This window comes from Phlebotomus papatasi, chromosome 1 (genome assembly GCF_024763615.1).
Source record: "Phlebotomus papatasi isolate M1 chromosome 1, Ppap_2.1, whole genome shotgun sequence".
Taxonomy (NCBI): Eukaryota; Metazoa; Arthropoda; class Insecta; order Diptera; family Psychodidae; genus Phlebotomus; species Phlebotomus papatasi.
The window spans coordinates 19,486,028-19,510,152 of NC_077222.1; the positions used below are offsets into that span (position 1 = coordinate 19,486,028).

At 32.0% G+C, this 24,125-nt stretch overlaps 1 protein-coding gene across 1 annotated transcript; it reads left to right on the forward strand.

Annotated features, from left to right (window-relative positions):
* The first annotated feature begins 23,422 nt into the window (after positions 1–23,422).
* On the forward strand, positions 23,423–24,098 carry LOC129798141 (uncharacterized). The gene has a single exon (XM_055841129.1). The coding sequence runs from the start codon at positions 23,844–23,846 to the stop codon at positions 24,096–24,098; it is 255 nt and encodes an 84-aa protein (XP_055697104.1). The 5' UTR covers positions 23,423–23,843.
* The last annotated feature ends 27 nt before the right edge of the window (positions 24,099–24,125 follow it).

The window sequence follows — 24,125 nt, forward strand, 5'->3', positions numbered from 1 at the left end:
TTTCTGATAATCTTTAAGCAAATAATTCTTTCAAGAGTGGAAGAATCGTACAGAAACCCATTACTACTATCCTTAATATATTATTAACATACTGCCATACTACAGACTACACTTAGAATCGTATTGCACTTCAGGTTTGCTTCTAAAGTCAAGGAAATATTTTGCAGGATTTTCAAGAAATAAACTAATTAAGAGAAATTTTAAAATTTTTGGAAGGAGACGGTTTTAAACCGGTTTCATCTCTAAAAACCGGTTTTAAAACTGTCTCCAAAATAGGGCGGTTAACCGGTTTTTCGAAACCGGCTAACCGTTGTTGGAATCATTAGTAAATATCCCTGAATAGTCTCCAGTGGACCTATCATCTTATTAACGTGGATAGGGTTAATTCAGCTTGGAAATCTATAGATGATGAGGACCAGTACACCAGTTAACTAGGGATATGAAACCAAACAAAACTGACACGTAAACGTTCTGAGTCAAAATAGGGAAAACTGGGGCACTACCGACCACAGGGTAGCACCGAACTTTATGATTTTTTAAACTAAATATCAGACTTCAGAGGACGAGACCTGTATGAATTCATATAAGTACTATAGGGGTGCTTGTCCACTGAATAAAATGATCGTCACAGTCCAAATAGTTTAGAAATAAAAATCAGTGTTCCATGCTACCCCATGTTCCATAGTGCTCCAGTTTCCCTTAGTATTCAAATAAGACGAAGAGAAAAAAACATTCCAGCATTTGAATCCTTTATCCTAAAGAGAGTCTAAAAATTGAAGTTATTTAAATTCAAGTTCTCAGTATTTAAAGTATCAGCTTTGAAATTGAAAAGATCGTTAAGTAAACTTACATTTTCATTTGAGTTTCGTTATAGTGAAACCATTTGTTTAGTAGTGGTTGTCACCGATCGGACATATTAGATCGGATCGGTTAAGAGCAAAAACTTACGGAAAGCAGAGTGGCAAAGTCGTATTACGTATGAAAATTATTATTATCAAAATTGAGAAATTAATGAAGAATATTATAACAATATCTTCCATTTTCTGTCTTATAAACAAATAATATTAAAATAAAATCTTTAAATAATAATTTTATTTCATTGTAGAGTTTAATTTAAGTTTCTAATAAATGTATTTTTTTGTTTTTTAGATACTGCCCCACTTTTGTATGAAACTGCCCCATATTTGGGGATTTTTTTACCATTCAGGTGAAAATCATATTTCTCGCACTAGATAAATGAAATTATGTTGCCCTGGGCCTTGGGATAATCATGTTTTTCAATTTACAGTCAGATTTTGGGTATAGCATTGCAGCCTTGTGATTTAGTTCGAGTGTTGTACATTACTTTAGCTGTGAATATGAGCACAATCGGAGATGGTTGATTGACCTGTAGAATAACAATAACGACAGTAACTGTTATTGGGAAGGGAATCACATCTAAAAATTCAAATGATGCTCTCTTACAATGTAACGCCATTCATACATGTCAGTATCATTTTTATCGATTTTGCAATATAAGAGCATCGGATAATTTACAATGCCTATATCAATATATTCACGACATGTGTAAAAGTTCAATGAAAATTCTCCGTATTTCCATCGTAACTGTTGATGGGAGAACCACCATATTTTTCTCCACGAAGTGCTAAGCAAAGGGTATAAAATACAATTATTCACTGATTCATGGTGTTCATGAGCATAAATTTCATTGTTGACAAATGTAATCATTTAGCAAGCAATAAAATACATCCTGTCGAAGTTTCACCTACGCATTCCACATTTGATTCAGCTATCTAGTTCCAACCAGTCAGTGGGATGACTGTAGAGGAACTAATTTAAACATCCGACTGGAGTTTATTCAAGAAAGCTTTCGGGTGGCGTGAAAACGTGTTGCTTCCAATGGGGGTGAAAAAGCTCCACTCCATGACGTCATTTCCGGCTGAAGCCTGCGTAATGTTGTGCAAAATGCGCAAATGTTTGAAGAATGATTCGATGGTGTGTTGTGCGTAGATTTCTAATCATGTTTTCTCACCCACAGACATTCCTGCTTACATTCACAAATTTTCCTTTTAGTGAAAAGTTTAGAAGAGAAATTCTGCAAAAGAGAAAATTGTTCTCATGTATAGCTCAACATCTGTGACTGTTAATTTTCAATTAAACTTTCAGTTGAATGAACGGTTTGAAGGAGAAGTTGAGCACTTTTAAGGGATGAACCCTTTACAAACCGCAATGTCTTTGTTCCTAACCAATGAAGAATTCTAAGAACTCCAATTCAGAATATTTCGTTACTACAATTTATATAATGAGCTGTGTAAGAATTTTGTAGGGAACGCAAGAATGAACTTTCTTTTCTACAATATATTGTCTTTTAAAGATTCCTAACAGTACGATACCCAAAACATTATTGAACAATGACGAATCAATAGTGTGTAAACCCCTAAATCCTTACCGTTTTGTTAATTTGCTAAGCATATAGCTATTAATTTTTTTTAGTAGAAAGTTTTTTAAGTTTTAATTTACTAAAAAAGATAGGGGCAGGTTTTCAGCCTTCGCACACACTCTGATTTTCGACGTTGCAATGTTTCCATATTCTTTTAATGAATCTTACCTTTCTATGGCATAGTCTCAAGTCACACATTTCCTGAAAAATAGGTCAGATTTATGAAAGGAATATGGGAAAAATATGAAGTGTTCTAAGCCAGTGTATGTCCGAAGCCTGATTTAACACTTTACAGACCATTGGGTCACCCGTGACCGTGACCCAAGAGAAAATAATTTTTCCTGACTACCTGAAGTTATTTCTTTCTAATGTTTGTACATAATCACGAAGTAGAAAGATGTAGGAATCTAGGATATTTTTTGCAAATCTCCAGCTATTTGCTATATAAAAAATATTTGAGCTCAATAATAACGAATTTTCAAATTTTCACGTTGGTTCTCGAATTTATAATTTTTAATATTTCTAATTTTTTTTAAGCAAAAACCTTTTGGGACTAGAAACTATAATAACTATACATAATATTTCTCAATTAAAATTATATTTCTCAGTAAAAATTGTAGTTTATTGGTACTTTCAGGAAAGCTTCATAATTTTTATGGGTCATATATGACCCAACCGTCCATAAAGGTAAAAAACTCCGAATCTGTCTCAAGTGGATTTTCGAAGATTTGAGGTTAGACTGTGATTTCCCAGTGCAATACTGACTGAAGAAGGTAATATTTTGATAATTTATAAGATACTTCTGCGTATATGTTGTAAATTCATAACTTTTTACTCTTGTAGATTACTTCAAAAATGGAAAAAAATTACATGATCAATGAACCCGAAATCATCCACATGTTATGCCCGAAAGATAGCGACGATGCCGACAATCTTGTCCTGAACGAAAGCGATATAATATATTTGGAACAAGACGTGAATGAAGTGAACTTTGAAGTCTTCATCGAGAACGCATCAATTCCGGAAGAACTCCCGGATCCACAGAAATGTGCAACTGTACGTCTTAAATTCCCAGAGACAAATAACAGTGCACCTACCCATTACCATCAAACATGTTTCGAAGAAAACTGAGGTGCACATGGTGCTATTAGAAAAAAAAGGATTATAAGACCAATTGTATTTGTGAGGCATGCGACATTTATCTCTGTGTTACCTTACCAGTATGCGAAATTTGTTTCGATTAACATCATAAAAATAAAAAATAAAGTAAATACACTGTGCAACAAAATGAAACTTTTTTTCTTGGGATGGAAAATGATGAGTAGTTTCTTGTTCCTTGGTATGTCGTGAACATTTCTCCCGAAGAAACTTGTGGTCCATCACGTCAAGTTTCTGAGATATCCTAAGAAAAAGATCTTTAAGAAATTTTTCGAAATATTTGAAAAAAAGTTGTTTATAATCAAAAACGGTACATCCTAGGATGTTGATATCAAAGGATAACTCAAGGATGTGTAGAAGAGGATTTAAGGAAATTTTTCCTGGAACATCGCATATCCCTATGCCTTCATTTTTTAGATTTGCTTCATAAACTCCTAAATATCCTCCAAATCCATGAAAAGGATTCGTGGGACGACTTGAATCCTTTACAAAAATAGTCTCCTGAATATCATAGGTTCGTAAAATATACCGTTATCCAGAAATTACGTATTTGAATGACTTATGAACCACAGAATTTTCTCTCAAAAATTCATTATTTTTGATTCAAAAATAAGATTCAAGTGGATTTGGAGGATATTTAAGAGTTTATGAAGCAAATCTAAAAAATGAAGGCATAGGGATATGCGATGTTCCAGGAAAAATTTCCTTAAATCCTCCTCTACACATCCTTGAGTTATCCTTTGATACCAACATTCTAGGATGTATCGTTTTTGATTATAAACAACTCTTTTTCAAATATTTCGAAAAATTTCTTAAAGATCTTTTTCTTAAGATATCTCAGGAACTTGACGTGATGGACCACAAGTTTCTTCGGGAGAAATGTTCAGGACATACCAACACAGAGAAAAATTTTGAGTTAGAAAAAATTAAGAAACGTGGTTTTGAATCAAGAGTACAAGAATTTCAAACTATTTTCCCCTATAATTGAGATATTTTGCGCTTGAATTTCTCTAAAAGAGTATGATAGTTTAAAAAATAGAATAAATTGTACTTAATAATAGGAGAACAGTGGGTTTGAATTTAGTGAATCGCAGTTTTGAACACTGATAGAGCATACAGAAGTTTTAAAGTTAGAAGGTCATTGTTTTGATTTTAGAGTATAGAGGATTCGAGTTAAGACTATTGTGGTTTTGATTTTAGAGTATTGTGGTCTTAATTTTAGAGTATTGTTGTTTTGATTTTAGGAACTTATGGTTTTGATTTTAGAAACTTATGGGTTTGATTTTAGAGTATTGTGGTTTTGATTTTAGAAACTTATGGGTTTGGTTTTAGAAACTTATGGGTTTGATTTTAGAAACTTATGGTTTTGATTTTAGAGTATTGTGGTTTTAATTTTAGAGTATTGTGGTTTTGATTTTAGAGTATCATGGTTTTGATTTTAGAAACTTATGGGTTTGATTTTAGGAACTTATGGTTTTGATTTTAGAGTATCATGGTTTTGATTTTAGAAACTTATGGGTTTGATTTTAGAGTATTGTGGTTTTAATTTTAGAGTGTTGTGGTTTTGATTTTAGAAACTTATGGGTTTGATTTTAGAGTATTGTTATGGGTTTGATTTCAGAAACTTATGGTTTTGATTTTAGAGTATCATGGTTTTGATTTTAGAAACTTATGGGTTTGATTTTAGAGTATTGTGGTTTTAATTTTAGAGTGTTGTGGTTTTGATTTTAGAAACTTATGGGTTTGATTTTAGAAACTTATGGGTTTGATTTCAGAAACTTATGGTTTTGATTTTAGAGTATCATGGTTTTGATTTTAGAAACTTATGGGTTTGATTTTAGAAACTTATGGTTTTGATTTTAGAAACTTATGGGTTTGATTTCAGAAACTTATGGTTTTGATTTTATCATGATTTTAGAGTATTGTGGTTTTAATTTTAGAGTGTTGTGGTTTTGATTTTAGAAACTTATGGGTTTGATTTTAGAAACTTATGGTTTTGATTTTAGAAACTTATGGGTTTGATTTCAGAAACTTATGGTTTTGATTTTAGAGTATCATGGTTTTGATTTTAGAAACTTATGGGTTTGATTTTAGAGTATTGTGGTTTTAATTTTAGAGTATTGTGGTTTTGATTTTAGAGTATCATGGTTTTGATTTTAGAAACTTATGGGTTTGATTTTAGAACTTATGTATTGTATCATGGTTTTGATTTTAGAAACTTATGGGTTTGATTTTAGAGTATTGTGGTTTTAATTTTAGAGTGTTGTGGTTTTGATTTTAGAAACTTATGGGTTTGATTTTAGAAACTTATGGTTTTGATTTTAGATTATGGGTTTGATTTCAGAAACTTATGGTTTTGATTTTAGAGTATCATGGTTTTGATTTTAGAAACTTATGTATTTTAGAAACTTATGGGTTTTGATTTTAGAAACTTATGGTTTTGATTTTAGGGTATCATGGTTTTGATTTTAGAAACTTATGGGTTTGATTTTAGAGTATTGTGGTTTTGATTTTAGAAACTTATGGGTTTGATTTTAGAGTATTGTAGTTTTAATTTTAGAGTATTGTGGTTTTGATTTTAGAGTATCATGGTTTTGATTTTAGAGTATTGTGGTTTTAATTTTAGAGTATTGTGGTTTTGATTTTAGAAACTTATGGGTTTGATTTTAGAGTATTGTGGTTTTGATTTTAGAAACTTATGGGTTTGATTTTAGAAACTTATGGGTTTGATTTTAGAAACTTATGGGTTTGATTTTAGAAACTCATGGTTTTGATTTTAGAGTATTGTGGTTTTAATTTTAGAGTGTTGTGGTTTTGATTTTAGAAACTTATGGGTTTGATTTTAGAAACTTATGGGTTTGATTTTAGAGTATTGTGGTTTTAATTTTAGAGTGTTGTGGTTTTGATTTTAGAAACTTATGGGTTTGATTTTAGAAACTTATGGGTTTGATTTTAGAGTATTGTGGTTTTAATTTTAGAGTGTTGTGGTTTTGATTTTAGAAACTTATGGGTTTGATTTTAGAAACTTATGGGTTTGATTTTAGAAACTTATGGTTTTGATTTTAGAGTATCATGGTTTTGATTTTAGAGTATTGTGGTTTTAATTTTAGAGTATTGTGGTTTTGATTTTAGAAACTTATGGTTTTGATTTTAGAGTATCATGGTTTTGATTTTAGAGTTTCATGGTTTTGACTTTAAACTCTAAAATCAAAACCATGACACTCTAAAATCAAAACCGCGATACTCTAAAATCAAAACCATAAGTTTCTAAAATCAAAACCATAAGTTCCTAAAATCAAAACCACAATACTTTAAATCAAAACCATAAGTTTCTAAAATCAAACCCATAAGTTTCTAAAATCAAAACCACGATACTCTAAAATCAAAACCACAATACTCTAAAATCAAAACCATAAGTTTCTAAAATCAAACCCATAAGTTTCTAAAATCAAAACCACGATACTCTAAAATCAAAACCACAATACTCTAAAATCAAAACCATAAGTTTCTAAAATCAAAACCACAATACTCTAAAATCAAAACCACAATACTCTAAAATCAAAACCATAAGTTTCTAAAATCAAAACCACAACACTCTAAAATTAAAACCACAATACTCTAAAATCAAACCCATAAGTTTCTAAAATCAAAACCACAATATTCTAAAATCAAAACCACGATACTCTAAAATCAAAACCACAATACTCTAAAATCAAAACCATAAGTTTCTAAAATCAAAACCATCTAAAATCAAAACCATGATACTCTAAAATCAAAACCATGGTACTCTAAAATCAAAACCATGTTATTCTAAAATCAAAACTACTCTAAAATCAAAACCATAAGTTTCTAAAATCAAACCCATAAGTTTCTAAAATCAAAACCACGATACTCTAAAATCAAAACCACAATACTCTAAAATCAAAAAATCAAAACACAATACTCTAAAATCAAAACCACGATACTCTAAAATCAAAACCACAATACTCTAAAATCAAACCCATAAGTTTCTAAAATCAAAACCACAATACTCTAAAATCAAAACCACGATACTCTAAAATCAAAACCACAATGCTGTAGAATCATCACCACAATAGTCTAAAATCAAATCCCCAATACTCTAAAAGAATTCAAAACCACAATAGACCAACATCAAAACCAAAGTACTCTAAAAGCAAGACAATAATACTCTAAAATCAAAACCATATTAGTCTTAAATATTTCAGATTAAGCAACATACTTCAAGATGAATTCCGATTGGAAAAGTTTATATAAAATATCGAAATAAGACATATGAGAGGTTTAAGCCTTGATAAAAATCAAAACCATTATACTCTTAAATATTTCAGATTAAGCAACATACTTCAGTGGAGGTAAATTCCGATTGGCAAAGTTCATATAGAAAATAGAAATGAAAGATGCATATGAGAGTTTCATGGAAGTGAATACGCGCGCATCATATGCATCACGTGGAAAAAGGTAAAGAATGAAATATATAACATTCACAAAAAAAAAACCTCAAATTGCCTTGATTCAAAACCTCAGAATACTCTACTTTCAGAACTAGCAAAACTCGACAATCAACACAGCAAACACTCCAAAATCAAAACCATGGTACTCTAAAATCAAAACCATGGTACTCTAAAATCAAAACCATGGTACTCTAAAATCAAAACCATGGTACTCTAAAATCAAAACCATGGTACTCTAAAATCAAAACCATGGTACTCTAAAATCAAAACCATGATACTCTAAAATCAAAACCATAAGTTTCTAAAATCAAACCCATAAGTTTCTAAAATCAAAATAAGTTTCTAAAATCAAAACCATGATACTCTAAAATCAAAACCATAAGTTTCTAAAATCAAACCCATAAGTTTCTAAAATCAAAACACAATACTCTAAAATCAAAACCATAAGTTTCTAAAATCAAAACCACAACACTCTAAAATTAAAACCACAATACTCTAAAATCAAAACCATAAGTTTCTAAAATCAAAACCACAATACTCTAAAATCAAAACCACAATACTCTAAAATTAAAACCACAATACTCTAAAATCAAAACCATAAGTTTATAAAATCAAACCCATAAGTTTCTAAAATCAAACCCATAAGTTTCTAAAATCAAAACCATAAGTTTCTAAAATCAAAACCATGATACTCTAAAATCAAACCCATAAGTTTCTAAAATCAAACCCATAAGTTTCTAAAATCAAAACCACAATACTCTAAAATCAAACCCATAAGTTTCTAAAATCAAAACCATGATACTCTAAAATCAAACCCATAAGTTTCTAAAATCAAACCCATAAGTTTCTAAAATCAAAACCACAATACTCTAAAATCAAACCCATAAGTTTCTAAAATCAAAACCATGATACTCTAAAATCAAACCCATAAGTTTCTAAAATCAAACCCATAAGTTTCTAAAATCAAAACCACAATACTCTAAAATCAAAACCATAATACTCTAAAATCAAAACCATGATACTCTAAAATCAAAACCATTTTTGCTACAAATTCAAAACTATTTTTCTCTAAATTTAAGAGTAAAAGAGTCTAGATTCAAAGATACTGAATTTCAAAACCGTCGTACTCTAAAATTTAAGAAAATGCTCTTATAGAAATTTTTTCTTAATTTAAGCAAAATTTAAGCAAAACATTGCTTGGAGCAAAATCGAAGCCTTATTTAGAGTATTTTTTTCTTGAATCTAGAGGGTAATTTTTCTCTGTGAAGGAACAAGAAACTACTCATTATTTTCCATCCCATTTTTGGCTGTTGCACAGTGATATTAATACATTTTTATGATAAAAATTATTGTTTTTGTGTACCAGTCTTCAAGATTCTTTGAGACCAAAAATTGAATGAGATTTTTTAAAATTAATTTTTAATCGTTTTAAATTTTACTCGTACTCTAAATATTTTTTATTATTACAAATATATTCAAGTTATTTATCCTTCAAAAACAACAGAGCAAACGAGGAAACTAGTCTTCCGGAAAATTTTGTGCTTTTTTTTACCTTTAAGGACGATTGGGTCATATATGACCCATAGTTTTCGAGGACTCCTAGGGATGGGAAAATTTCTTTTTAACCGTAAGTCTCTTATTTAGGCTAAAATATCGAGGGAAACTTGATTTAATTGAATTTCGCTCAGCGGAAAGCTTCTCGTCCTTAAAGGGTTAAATCCCGATTTTTATTTGTTCTTAAAGTTCCATTAGCTTTAAGAAAAGTTGCTTATGCAAAAGAATTATTTTACTTTTTGTATATATCCTTTATGTAAAGAATCCTAGTAAGAAATTAAAGTTTTCAATAGAATTTTGTGCATTTAATATTCTTCTAAGAACGCAAAATATTACTTTCATTAAACTCTTTACTTAATCTCTTTTACCATAAATTTAAGCGAATTTGAAGCGTAATATTTCTGATGAAAAAATTGTGACGCATTTAATGAAATTTATGTCAATTTTATTTGCAAAAATGGGTTTGGGAAATTAAACCTTTTTGGACAATGCGGCTTTATTTAATGTTGATAATTAAGTAAATAGAGGATTGTCTTTGAAGCTCCCACAGGATTTCCAAGAAAATATTTGAAGCGTGATTTTTAGACCATCTTCTGGCAATTGTTTCACTCTTCAAACAATAGAAGAATAAATAGTCTTTAATATAGAATTTTTTATTATATAGACCAAGTAAAGTTGAATTGAATTTTTTCGTAGGGTTTTAAGAGTGAATTGATATCGTAAGAGAATCAATTGAATGATCCTTTAATGCGGAAAGAATTTCAGGTGTTTAAGGAGATTTACATGCTAAAAGCTTTCTAAAGTCTAGAAAATTGCCTTTGGCGTCATATTGTAATGGAGTGATAACATCAAGGTTCATTAAGTAAAATTGATTTTCAAAGTCCTGAAAATACTTGATGTTGCTGATATTCAGCTTCACGACCGCTTTCAAAGTGAATGAATGTCCAAATATTTATGCATTCAATGGGATAATGAAGGTCCTGTGAAAAGTAATTGAACGTGATCGCAGTGATTTTAATGCAACTCTGAGGGATTTTCCTAAAATGCACATATCGTAGTTTAGAGTGACACTAGAAATATTGTGCTGAAGTCTATTCATCATAATTTAAAATTTTTCTTTCTCTCGGCATATTTTCAGAGATTTTTCACTCTAGTAAATGTGGAAAAGTGTGAAAATGGCAGGCACATTCGTTTTTCCTTCTGACACATGAGCCATATTTTCTGCGACATTAATGATGCTGGTTATAACAGGTTACTTGAACAACCCAATATTAATTTAGAAGAGAGAAATTATTAAAGCTCTACCATGCATTTTGCTACATTTTTTTAAAATTAAACAAATTATAATAAGTGTAAAACTCTAATGGGGAAAATTCAGTAAATTGCAAACACTGTGGTCTAATGAGGACACCTTCAGAATCTTCATATTTTGGAACTAACTTCTTAAAGATTAATACTGATAAATATTGTCAAAAGTATTTTATTATTCCTTTTTTTTAAATATAAAGGTTGCGCGGAAAACACTGCACTGGGTTGACATATGTCGAATTGGCCGTGTATTCTACAATTTCAAAGTCTCAACCGAACAACTTTAAGTCAGTTTCAATCAGTTATGAACCTTTAAATTACAATCCCCTTAAGTTCTTTAAAAGTATGTTTAGTGTTTTACAGTTTTTCTTTCAATTTTTAATATGTTTTGCAGTTCATTTAGATGTACATTTAAAAAACCACATGCTTTATTCCATTCATATATCCTAAATAACAATTTTTCAAGGATGAAGATTAAAAGTGCTCTAGAGAGGGAATGTTTAAACAGATTATGGTAAATTAAGCGTTGTTGGAAAGGTCTTGGAATTCCTAACAAGTTCTAAATGGTTCTCAAAAATTTAATTGTATAGTAAGTCATTATTGTAAGTCATACCTCCCAATTCTGAGATAAATCTTTAAGTCTTAAATCTTTAAATCGCCCTTTAAAGGCCGATTCGTATTCTCTGATAAAAATCTTTAATTTTAAAGTGTCAAATTGATTTAAACCTTTAAGACTGTAAATTTTGAATTCTACGCTAAAGTTTTATAGACTTAATGATGTCAAGTGTCTATAAATCGTCTTTAATTTAAAAGCTGCTCGAGAGTACCTTTTAAACCTTTAAGTTCAGTTCAATTTGAGATTGTCGATTGTTCAAGAGATGTGTTTAATAAAAAAGGTGAGTTTAATTTATCACAAAGATGTAGGTATATTTTTCTGGAGAACGATGTACTTGATCATTTACATATATGTTTTTGCTTATTTTCAGTTTTCGAAGACAATGGATCCAGTATACTGGAAGAGGCTGTGTGTTGAGTTCTCAGGGATGAACTTCTGAACAAAATGCTGGAGAAAAATCTTGGTTTAGAAGAACAAACAACATTGATAAGAACTGATTTAAGACTAATTATTCTTTTTGTCGTGCACAGAGATCACGAATGAGGTACTTGAGAGATGAATCGAATCTTTTTGATGTTCCGGAAAGAGTGTTCATCAAGAACTATCGCCTTCCCCAATATTTGATTCTCGATGTAATTGAGGAATTGAAGCCGATGTGTAGCCGACACTCTTCAATTTCTTTCCATATTAGAGTCCTTATTGCAATTAACTTTTTTGCAACTGATTCATATCATACACCAGATAACAAGAAAGAATATTTAGCGTGAAAATATGGAAAATACATATAACATAACCTCAATCTTTAGATACCTCTTGCCAGTCTGCGGTGTTCCTCCCGGGTGGCCCCATAGAATTCAATTTTTCCGTGAGCTTTGACCAAAGGGGATCATATCTGTCGCTTAATGCGTCCAGGTCCAGAGTATCTCTGTGTTCCAGGACAAAATTGACGAAGCATTCCTTTTGGATGAGAAGTGTGTTGGGGCCCCTCTTTCTTTTCTTCGGTCCAGATGAAGCTCCTGGAACCATAAATTGACCTCGTCATTTATCTACAGCCACTTCTTGTTTGAATTACTTATCACTTGATATTAATTGACCTGAATTGCTCATTTTCTGCCAGAAAAAAATTCTGAAACTGGGAAATCTGTATGAGTATCTTCCTGTGCCTTCTATTGAATGGATTTGGTGTTTGATTGAGCAACTGCTGATAGTTCGGCGATAACTGAACTCTGCTTGATTTACTGCAGCGGAATTGCTACCTTGTGGGGAGGAGGGACTGTGGAGATTGTTCTTTTTGTTGACAATAAATCGGAACTTATGCACCATTAAAACTGAATGTCTTGTTTTGGCATCTTGGATAATCAAATTTCTTTAGTGTCGCTAAAGGCTATTTTATCCAAAATTCATGTAACTCGGAATACGAAATCTTTAGTGTCAAAGTTAAAGCTTTAACTTAAATCTTTAGGGTTCTTTATCTCAGAATTGGGAGGATAGTCTAAGTAATTTAGAAATAAAAATCAATGTTCGGTGCTACCTCATATTCGGTGGTGCCCCAGTTTCCCGTAAATTGAATGTTACTAAAGTACTTTTGTGGTATAACATTCAAGGCATTCAAGCCAGGGCTCCGAATATTTCGCAAAACAGTGACACTTTGCAATAACTTTAATTACTTAATTAATTAGGATACTTTCAATTTGGTAGCTAGGGAAAACCGGGGCAGTTCTAAAGATGGGGTAGTTGTAAACAGTGAGTTTTACGTCTACATTACTAGGACTTTATATCAATTATTTTTCCAGTTGATAAGGATCCATATTTGGCTTTTTTCCTACTTTTAAATGGAATTGAGCATTAAGATAATGTAATTTAACTTTATACTTGGTTTGTGAAACTAAATTATATATTTAGAAGGCCCAGTTAGATTTAAAAATTAGAGAAAATGCATAATTTCAAAGCTGCCCCACTTCCCCTAACAATTAAAATATAACAGTTAAAATCAAAAACAGCCATAGTTTAATTTTCTTTACTGCCGGTTGAATCTTGTGATTTTAACAAAATTTTATTTTTTATAGATCAAACAGTTTTCGAGTCTTTTTATAAAGCTTATTCATTAACTTGCTGCATCATCGTTTTCAACCGCTTATCCTTATTAGGGTAGCGGGCCAATGACATCTACTTCTTTTAACTTAAAATTTCATTTTATTTGTAAATTTCTCAAACAAAATTTTTAAAAATCATTTAAATTATGTTTTATTCAGAAATTCAAGACTTCGGGAACATGTTTAGTCTTCTAGTTTATTGGCTATGTGAGAGAAATTAGCAAACTTAAAGCTAGACTATTAAAACATTTTCTGAAAAGGATTTTTATGTCATTTCATTAAGAGTTTTAGTCATTTCTAGCAATTCCACTATTATTTTTTTTTAATTACATTATTGACAATAATTTTAAATTTACATTTTTAAAATGAGACATTGACAATATTTACCACAATTTGTCAACGGTATCAAAATGTTGGAAAATTTTGCAATGTAACAATAAAATCTCAATCAATTACGAATCATTTATAGATGTCAGTATTTTGTGAAATTATTGTGAACAATTATTCACGCAGTGGGTGTGATTCCACAAATTATTCATTATTATGGCTGAACATTTGTGTGTAATCTATTAATGAAATATGAAGTTATTGCTGTTCAGTTTATATCAATTTAGTATACTTGCAGAGCAAATGAAATATTATGATCGTAAAATGAAATTTTAATGGTTTTCTTTGCCATCATCAAACCAAATGTGGTCTATTTTTTTCACAGGGTTTTTTTTGCAATATGCCATCTGTGGCTAATTATTTCTTTTGCGTCACAAATTTACTTTTAATTGTCTCACTTGCCGTATAGGAAATATTTGCAGTAACTTGGCAAGAAAGCTTTCAGAATGATCTTTGCTAAAATGTCTAAAACGGAGTTATAAGGTGGGATTTGCAAGTCTATAAATCCTGGGATGATTATCCTGCGAGAAAATTGTCATCGTATGTGATTTCTCTAACACACATATTCACTTGAACAATATATTAAACTCGACTTCTTGGCTGTTTTTTCCCATTTTTCTGTCGTTCTCTGTGAAAAATGAAAATGGGGTCGTCATTTGTAAATCTTCCTACAAATGAGACAGTTATTTCTTTTCTTTTTAAAACTCATTATGCACGGTATTCAATGGGCCAAAAAACAACGTGATTTCTTGAAAAGTATCCGACCTAATTTTTGAAAAATCTACAAAATAAAGATGATTTATTATTTAGGAAAATATTATTGGATATTTGTGGTTGTCTTCATTGGGACATTTTCAGTTACATAAAAAAATTGTTGAGGTATCATTTAAAGCAGCTTACACTCTTAAAGCTTATCTAACAATTTAAGGAGGAAAGAATTCACCCTAAACTTCAACAATTGCCGAATTCCTTGTAAAGAAGTTCAAGGAAAATATTTAAATTGGCATAATCTTCACAAATAACATGTAAATTCCTCTGGAAATCTTTTTAATAAAGGATTAGGTAAGTGACTTCCCTTGAAAGCCAGAAAGAGAAGAAATAAGGTTGATGTTGAAATACAATTAGGGGATGTAAATAAATTTATTAGAGATTGTCATGTGGAATTTTACTTAATTTTTATCTATGATAATCGCGAAATATCCCTTCTTAAGTAAATGCAACTATAAAGAAATTAAGACTCACAAGAAAATAATTCGATGAACGCGTAGGATGGAATGGATGGAATTCTATTTCTCCTATTCGTCCTATTTATTTTCCTTTTATATTTCTTACGAATTGTTTGTCTAAAGTTGGTGTAATGCCAAAAAAATCTACTTTTCCACGTTAATTTGTTTCTTATATCCCTTTTATCTCTATCAAAATAGCTCAAGGATTTGGAGAGAAACAAGAAGAAATATTGCGAAGAATAAAAACGATTTACGAAAAAATTGCTTAAAGGTTTTTGCCTTAGCCAAATTCAATGAACTCAAGCATTTGTTTTCTGTTTAACTTTAAGATTTACAATGTGGAGGATGCTTCTAGTGTTTATTTACATTCGACTCCAAAAAGCTTTCGACTCGACCATTCACAGATCTCTGTTTTTGTCCGTTGCTTTCAGCCAAGTTCTTTACACGTGTTAAGGTTTGCAATAAATTGTGCTTTTTCAGGACAATATAAAATTTATCTTTCTAAATGTGCAATTACTTTAACATTTCTGCAGTAAACAGGAAAAATGTTAATTAAATTCATGATAATAAATTAACCGTGGCCAATATATGTTGCATATAAGTGATTTGAAACATTCGAAAAAATATTCACACTGAGCAAAAAAGAGGGTGCGATTAACATTTTTTCCTCAGAAATTTAACACTTTAGGTGTAAAAATATATCAACATTTTTAAATGTTAATTTTACACCTTATTAAGGGTAAAATTAACATGAGTAAGAATACCTTTAACCCCTAATACACCTAAAAAGGGTAAAATTTACACCGATTTTGGATCAATACTGTAGGGTAAAGCTAACATTTCCGGAATGTTATTTTAACTTTTTCAGATTTCTCTCAGTGCATAGAATAATTGGCATTAACTTTGGTATTGCCAGTTAATTATGATTTTATTTGAAAGGTTAGTATTTTACTTCTTGAACTCAAACAGAATGCAGTTATATAATCCACTATTATTCAACTCGTGACACGGCTAGAGGTCAAACGGTAATAAAGTTATAGACTTTCGGTCTTCAACGACCCTCCCTCATAATTCTATATTATCTAGGAAATTTATTTTTCCTTTCTCCTCGGTTCCTAGAATTTTTTTCATTTTCGAATATGTTTTGGAGACAATCACGGTGAATATTTCGTTCTTAGACATCTATGTCCGAAAGACATTTCGATACTGAATTTTCGAATGTTAAATTTAAACCACTTTGGAAGGCCTAATTTTTAACTGATTTGCTCAAATTTGCACTTTTTTGAGAGATCTTGAAATATTTAATCCGACCACAATGGACTTAATCGGTGATGAAACGGTAAATTACCCGTAGGGTAGAGTAAGTACTTTTCGCCACCTTAAGGTTTGATACCCTTGTAATACTTATAATTTTTGTCGAAATAGGGTAAATGTCCTAATTCAAAACTATTTCCAGACGCTTTAACTTTAACCGAAGATTCAATACATTAAGTTCATATTTTTTCTGAAGAGAATTACATAAATTTGCTCCTTGACTCTTCTAGAATGTTACTGTTTAGTGAAAATTCTTTATATATAATTTGAAAACTTCTTAAATACAAGAAAAATACACAAGCGTAAAATGCTTCTATTGGAAACATATTAATTCAAATGGAGATAAGGAAAAGTTTCTAATTGGAGACAAACAGTGTAAGTGAAACCGCGACGAAAGGCTTCCAAAACCTTGTTTTGTTGCGCTTGAGTGCAGGATTTGTTCTCATTCCTGGTCTTTTCTCCTTTCCCATTTAAAACAATAAGAAAATCTCTCCAAAAAATCATATTTCCGGGGTTTCCTATTGAAGCATTTGCAGACAGTTCAGAAAACCCTTTTTGTTCACGAAATAGGTAATTATTTCATTTGAAAACTTCACGTGCCATTAACAATAAAGATTAGCACTTAATTTAACTAAAATTAGCCAGAAATATGACATAAATGTTAAACAAAACGAATAAACAACAATCACCTCATTGTGTTTTTCATTGGAAAACATGGTCGATCGATGAAAAATTTGATGGTGAAAAGGTACACTTTTAATTATTCTGAGAAATTAACAAATTTAAAATTTGTGAATATGAATGGATTTTCGCTTTATTTAGAGCAAAATTAACTAAGTAATGAAACTGTGGTATAGAACATATATAAATACAATAATTTAGTACTGTATTTATCATAAAAACAATGTCGTTTCCATTTGGAGTAGCGAAACATTTCCATTTGGAGCAAGTTTTGAATTAGCTTAATTTACCCTACAATGAAATTTCGTGTACAGATGCTTTGAAGCATAGTGTCTCTATTGAACCAAGAGACTTCTCGGGAATTTTTGGGTATCTGGTTGAAAAGTTACATTTTCTGCAAAAATGCACGTTTCAGTACTTTTCGCCACTTTTGTAAACACTTTTTCGCCATTGTGTAAGTACTTTTTCGCCACATGTTTTTAAGTGAATTTTAAGAAACAGCAGCTTTTGATAACCTTCAAAAATACATGGCGCAATACTTTTTCATATTTAACACCGATACTAGACAATATTTCAAATGATTTTTTCGCACTTTTTATTCGAAAGAAAAGTTAATCGAAAATCACGCCTGTTTCAACTATATTCAGCGAGGTGCGCCACTTGCAAAATGCTTGGAAAAAAATGACTGGCGAAAAGTACTAACCCTACCCTTAATGCTGTTTTTTATTTTCAAAATCTTTTAGATATTTTTAAAAAGCCCTGAGTAAATGAATTAAAAAACATAAAATTTCCATAATAAATGATACTTTAATTCTCGAAATATTTCAATTTTGAATAAAGTTAATTTTTAATTTAAAATCTAATCTTAAGTCAAATTTTTTGCAAATATCTTGCCAGAGGAGTTAAGTTTATGTGGATTAATCTCCAATTTAGAAGCCGTAGTTTAGAAGGGCCTTGACAGACCTGAGGATTAGCCGAGAGACGGCTTAGCGTAATTTTATTAGAAATAATGGTTAAACTAAATTTTCATCATTTTCCACTAAGTCGTCTCTCGCCTTAAGTTATAAGTGTGTCTAGGGCATAAGGCTTAACTCGCTTAAATATATGGCTTAGCGGGTCCCGGTCAAAATCCCGAAAGCCAAAATCCCGAAAGCCAAAATCTCGAACGACAAAATCCCGAAAGCCAAAATCCCGAATGGGCCAAAATCCCGAATTCTTGAAAGTGTCATAGCTACTCCCACGATTGAACCCGCGCTCGCTGGAGGCAAAGGAAAATCTTCTGTGTCTTGGGAAATTATTCTAAACATTTTCCTCCATATAAATTTCATCCCTTTCAGAATTTTGAACATTCGGGATTTTGGCTTTCGGGATTTTGGCCTTTTCGGGATTTTGGCGTTCGGGATTTTGGCTTTCTGGATTTTGGCTGCCATCGGGCTTAGCTAATGTATTTTCTCAAAAAGAAATTTTTTCGGGCACTAAGCTAAACCTCTAGCCTGAAGACAACATAATACTTTGTAAAAAATCAAATTAAAATAAATAATTTTTTTAAAAACCAGATAAAATAAGATTCTTCTCTATTCCTTCAATTTATTTAATGTTTAGCTTGAATTCCATGAGGAAGAATTTAGAAATAGAGATTCATTGAACTCATGATGATTTTTGTCAAAAACAGAAATTTCATTCTGACGTATTTCAAAAGAAAGCCTATTTATGCTGTTTATTGAAAACATAAATTTCTGCAGAAGTACAGTGAGCCCTCAATCGTCAACTTTAGGATTCCGGTAAAACAGAGAATAGCAACAGATGAATTTCCTCGGAATGTAATTAAAAGTTGGTTGTTAGCTTTCCCAAAAGCAATATCATCATAAAGAGGTGAATGAGAAGTGCTTAGTGATAAAGTAAAGTGGAAATAAAGTCACTGGAATTATGATTTACGCCCATTTATGCTCACACACAAATATTTATACAAGTTCATTCAACAGGAAGCACTTCTCATTTCTTATGCTTCTTTTTCTCGTAAAGAATCTCTAGAAGGATTTGTATCCCTGGAGACACGTTCACTGGAAAGGGCTTCCTTTACTGAGTATCTCCAAATTTACTCCAAATAGACAAACATTATTAAAACAAACATGGCTTTAATTCTGACTACACGCTCTTTTAATTTTGCGGAAAAGATGTTGGTAATTTTAAGCAATATGAAATTTCACATTCATTGTTAAAAGCGAGGCTCTTAACTGCTCTAATTCCTCAAAAAAAATCACATGAGTGGTTTACCAGGACTTTAGACATTAATAAATTGGTATGAATATTCAGTCTTCAACAAAATAACATAACCAACTGAATTTCCACTCGTTAAATATAAAGAGTTAAATATAATTGCTTGAGTACTTGAATAACCACCTAAAGTTATCCTTTGGTCCCGGAACTTTTGTTCCGGGACCAAAGTTCTAAACCATGGGGGAAAATTTCTAAAGCAAAAAACTATATTCGTAGAAGAAAAATAATCTCTTAGGGGAAAGGCTCATAATTTTGTCCTGTTTCTTATTTTGGACACTTTGAGGATAAAATTGGACACTAAAAATAAATTGATTAAAATTATGGATTTTTATTCCAATATTTGATGAATAATGAATTCTATCTAAATATTTGTTCTTTTTGGAAGATTTTAACACTAAATACGTTAAATTTTGAATATGATTTGAGTTAAAATTGCTCTGTTGAAAATTCAGTGTGAGCAATTGCTTACGAGAAGTATGACAGAACTTCGTGTTTACTTCAATCTTGTTTAGCTGTGGTGAAGTACTACTACAGTAGAGTCTCGCTATAGGCCATCGCTCTATAGTCCACAATTTATCGACCGTTGATTTCAAAACACTGATTTTATGTTAGGTTATGTTATGTTTTTTGTATGCAACAAGCATAATTATTTTAATATTTTTGGCAAACTTTATTGAGTAGTTGTGATAACTGTGATCCATAATGAAGAGAGCGAGGACAAGTACCACAATCGCAAAAAAAGTGGAAGCCGTCGAGCAATTTCAATACTAAAAGTCGTTGATAATTTTAAAAAATTACATGGACTATAGTGCGACCCAAGTGTCAAATCTGAAACCAAATATGGACTATAACGAGACTCTACTGTAACAATGTTTCTTCGCTTTTTTTGAACTCTTTCGTGAAGTTTTAGCTTTTGTGATGACTAGGTTGGAGAAATGCCTGGAGAAACAAAGGAGCATCATCTCTACGAAAGAGATGTAGCGAGAAAAGCCTTGACAGGCTCCTGGAAAGGCCAGGGAATGAGCGAATTCCCACGTACTTGGAGTACCGAAGTCAACTCACTTAAATGAATGATATGGAAAGTTTAGCTGGCGTTGATATGGCGGATTAGCTGTCCAAATTTACAGACAAGTTGTCCAAATTAATAACCAAGTTGTCCAAAATTCGAGTCAAATTCACCTCTACATATCAATTCATTTTTAAACGTCTTAAGACTAATTTTAGAAAAAAACAAAGACAATAAAGCCTTGCCAAGTTTCTAAACAACCCTTCGGAAAAGAGAGTAACAAAAAAATCAATTTAGTATTGAAAATATAGCACTTCAAACTTGGGACATCGATGCTTATAAGCAGATTGGACAAAATTAAGAGCCTTTACCCTATATGAAATGTGCGCATTTTTATTGTCTTTTTTTAAGGGAAAGAATAAATTGTAACATAAAATATATTAAATGACTGCATATTCTAGAAATGGACATAAAAAGCATATGTCTACTTGCGTAGAAGGACATTGAAACATGATAGTTGAAAGCCAAAACATTAAATCTTATATCTCAGAGATCAATCAACCGAATTTAATCAACGAATATTCAATCAAAAGGTCTCGAATTATCCTACAAAATGACGGTATAGATAAGTTCACAAGGTGACCGCAAGGAGCGCTCCAGGTTATCAAAGTTTTCAATTAACAAGAAATGTGTTAAGTTTCGAACCTATTCAACCAATTTTAATGATCTTATAATATGTATGTCTGATACTTTTCTTGTGTTATAGAGAGAAATATTTCCTCATCGTATTCATCGATTTCAGTAGAATCATTTCATATTTTGACTTAATTTTCTAACTGTGATTTATTTATTTAATCAGATTTTATATGACTGAATAGTCTTCTATAAACCTTGTTCCCATACCGAGTTTCAGCTTTCTACCTTTTCTCAGAGAGGAGTTATAGTGGAAAAAGTCATTATTTTGTATGGGGGCTACAAGAAGGAGTGGAGAAGGGAAGAGCCTATATGCATGGTTAAAAAGCCTTTCATAAACTTTGATATAATGCCAAGTTTCAGCTTTCTACTTCTTCTCAGAGAAAGTTAATAATGAAAAAAGTATGGGGGCTACTGGAAGGAGGGGTGGGGGAGGGAGTAGTATCCATGGATAAACAGCATAAGTCATACACTGACTTCATACCGAATTTCATCATAATCGGTTAAGCCGACTTTGAGTAATTCAATATCAAAATAGTATTTTTTCAATAGGATAAAGGATTACAATGACTCCCGGCGAATATCGTCCTAGGTCTCGCTAGTTTTTCATCCTACACCATTACCTATAAAATGCACCTAGTCCCATCTGTGGTCGCCACATAGACCACCTCCCATACACTTTTGCCCAATGTCCTTTCGGACATTTTAAATGTAAACTCCAAAGTCCTTTGTTTGAAATGTAATATTTTTAATACAAATTTAATTTCTTTGTTGGGTCAGTGTCAGGAGTGTGATTGTAATTGTAATTGTTTTATCTAAAATTTACTTAAAACTATTTCAAATTAAATAAGAATATAGATGCTGCTTTAAGTACAATATCGGACACAAAATTTCTTGAAGCCTTCTGTCCTCCGAAGTCCGAAGGACTCTCTTCCAACGATTTTGATATACCATCTTATGTTAGGAACCTGAAAAAGTAGTTTATTTTAAAGTATAAGTAGTTTTATATAGATTTTTTTTGAATATTATTTCGGACACTAAGCTTCTCAAGGTCCATTGCCTCTTCGTAACGTCCCAATGATTTTCCCACAGCATCTCGGCCGTAGTGATGACAATATTTTGCTTTCTCAGCATTGTACAACATCTAAAAGAAGACACTTTTATTTTATGACAAATTAAAGTGTCCGATATTCCAAACTGTCCGAAATTTGGCAGAGCCATACAAGCGTTAAACCATAGTTGAGGTAAAAACCAGCAAATTTCAATACTCACTTATAGGTAAGAGTTTGGGTATGCTATAAAAGCAAAGGATAAAGAATAATATGTTCTACCGTCGACTGGATTAACAATTGTTGAATCGGTCGCACTCTTAACAATCCTGTTTTTTAGAATCTAATAAAAAGCTTTTGTATTTTGTGTAAAATTTAAATATATGTATATTAATGAACATTTAGTTCAGATTATGGCTTGATCATAAAAAGTTTATTACAATTTTTTTTACTACTTAAACCTACTTTTACCATAGGTTAAGTCCATGTGTTATGTTAATGCGTAAGTTCACTTGCTCTCGGTGAAAGATTCATGAATTCATTGACCATTGAGCAATTTGAATGTTGACGTTGTTGGATGTATGCAATAAATCTGGGCACTTGTGTGAGTGACAAGTTGGTCTCTTGCTGGTGTGCATACATATTTATTGGTTGAATATCATGAATTGAATTTAAATCGTGGAAGAGACCCACGATGGGGGCATTCATTGAGAACGACGTGAAAAATTGTATGAGAGCTTACTCGTCTGTGTCTGACTGACACACTTGCTGAATCTGCGGATCTGTGGAAGTAGGTCTCTTGGCACTCAACATGTCGTTTGGACTCTTCGGCCACACCGACATACATGCTGGGTACACAATCGAGCATAAAAACTCACACCAGTCGGCTGATGATCGCGAGATGGTTTAGCATTGTAATGATTTGGGAAATGATCGGCAATGGGTAGTTTTTTGTTGCTGGGTTCTCCTTGCAGATTCTTGTGGGATTTCCCAAATTTCGGGCCAATGTTCTGCAAGAAGAACCATTTTTGTGGTCCAAGAGTGGGTTTTCGGGTGTATTTAGAGGTCACTGGCTGGATGCTTGTGTGCGACGATACTCTTGTATTTTATTAGAGTGTAAGAAGCATCTCCTATGTGTGGAACCTCAATAATGACTAAAGTCAAGTGAATTGAACTAAAGTCAACCCAATAGACATTGTGTAGTAGATTTTAATCCGTGGCGTCGAAGGTGATTCAACTCCATTCCTGCATAACTCACACATAACATCAATCACCAGGAGAACTGATAACACCCATCACCCAGGACAATCACATTAGTCCCACCATTGTGTACGATCGCTTGCATCAGGCCGAGAGTGACTAATTGTGCTTGGATGAATTGAGGTAGGAGGTGATCTTCTGTGTTGGCGATGATCAACTCTGCGTTGGATATTCTAGGAGAGCCTCAAGATCACCACAACGTGACTTTGCTGTGAGTGCATTGGGTGCATTTGAGACAATTGGCCGCTTTGTGTCATCCTCGTGTGCTATTCATTTTTTTTTACTGTGTTTGTGCCGCGATTACGGATCATGCCAGCAAATCAGTGCAAAAATTGTGGCAGTGCCAAAGACTTCAACAACAACCACTCGCCATACACCAGTGCCTATGGCAGTGTCATTAATCCCACAGGTGGCAAGGGGGCTGCTAACATGATTGTTCAGCCCACAGCAACCACTCATGTCCGCGCTAAGATCATGTGGGGTACTGTGGGGGCGATCAAGGAGCTCCGCGAGAAGGAGCAGGCTGAAAAGAATCGCGCAGCTCGTGCCGAGAGACGGCAGTAGTCTCTATTCAGCTGTTCCCAAATCACA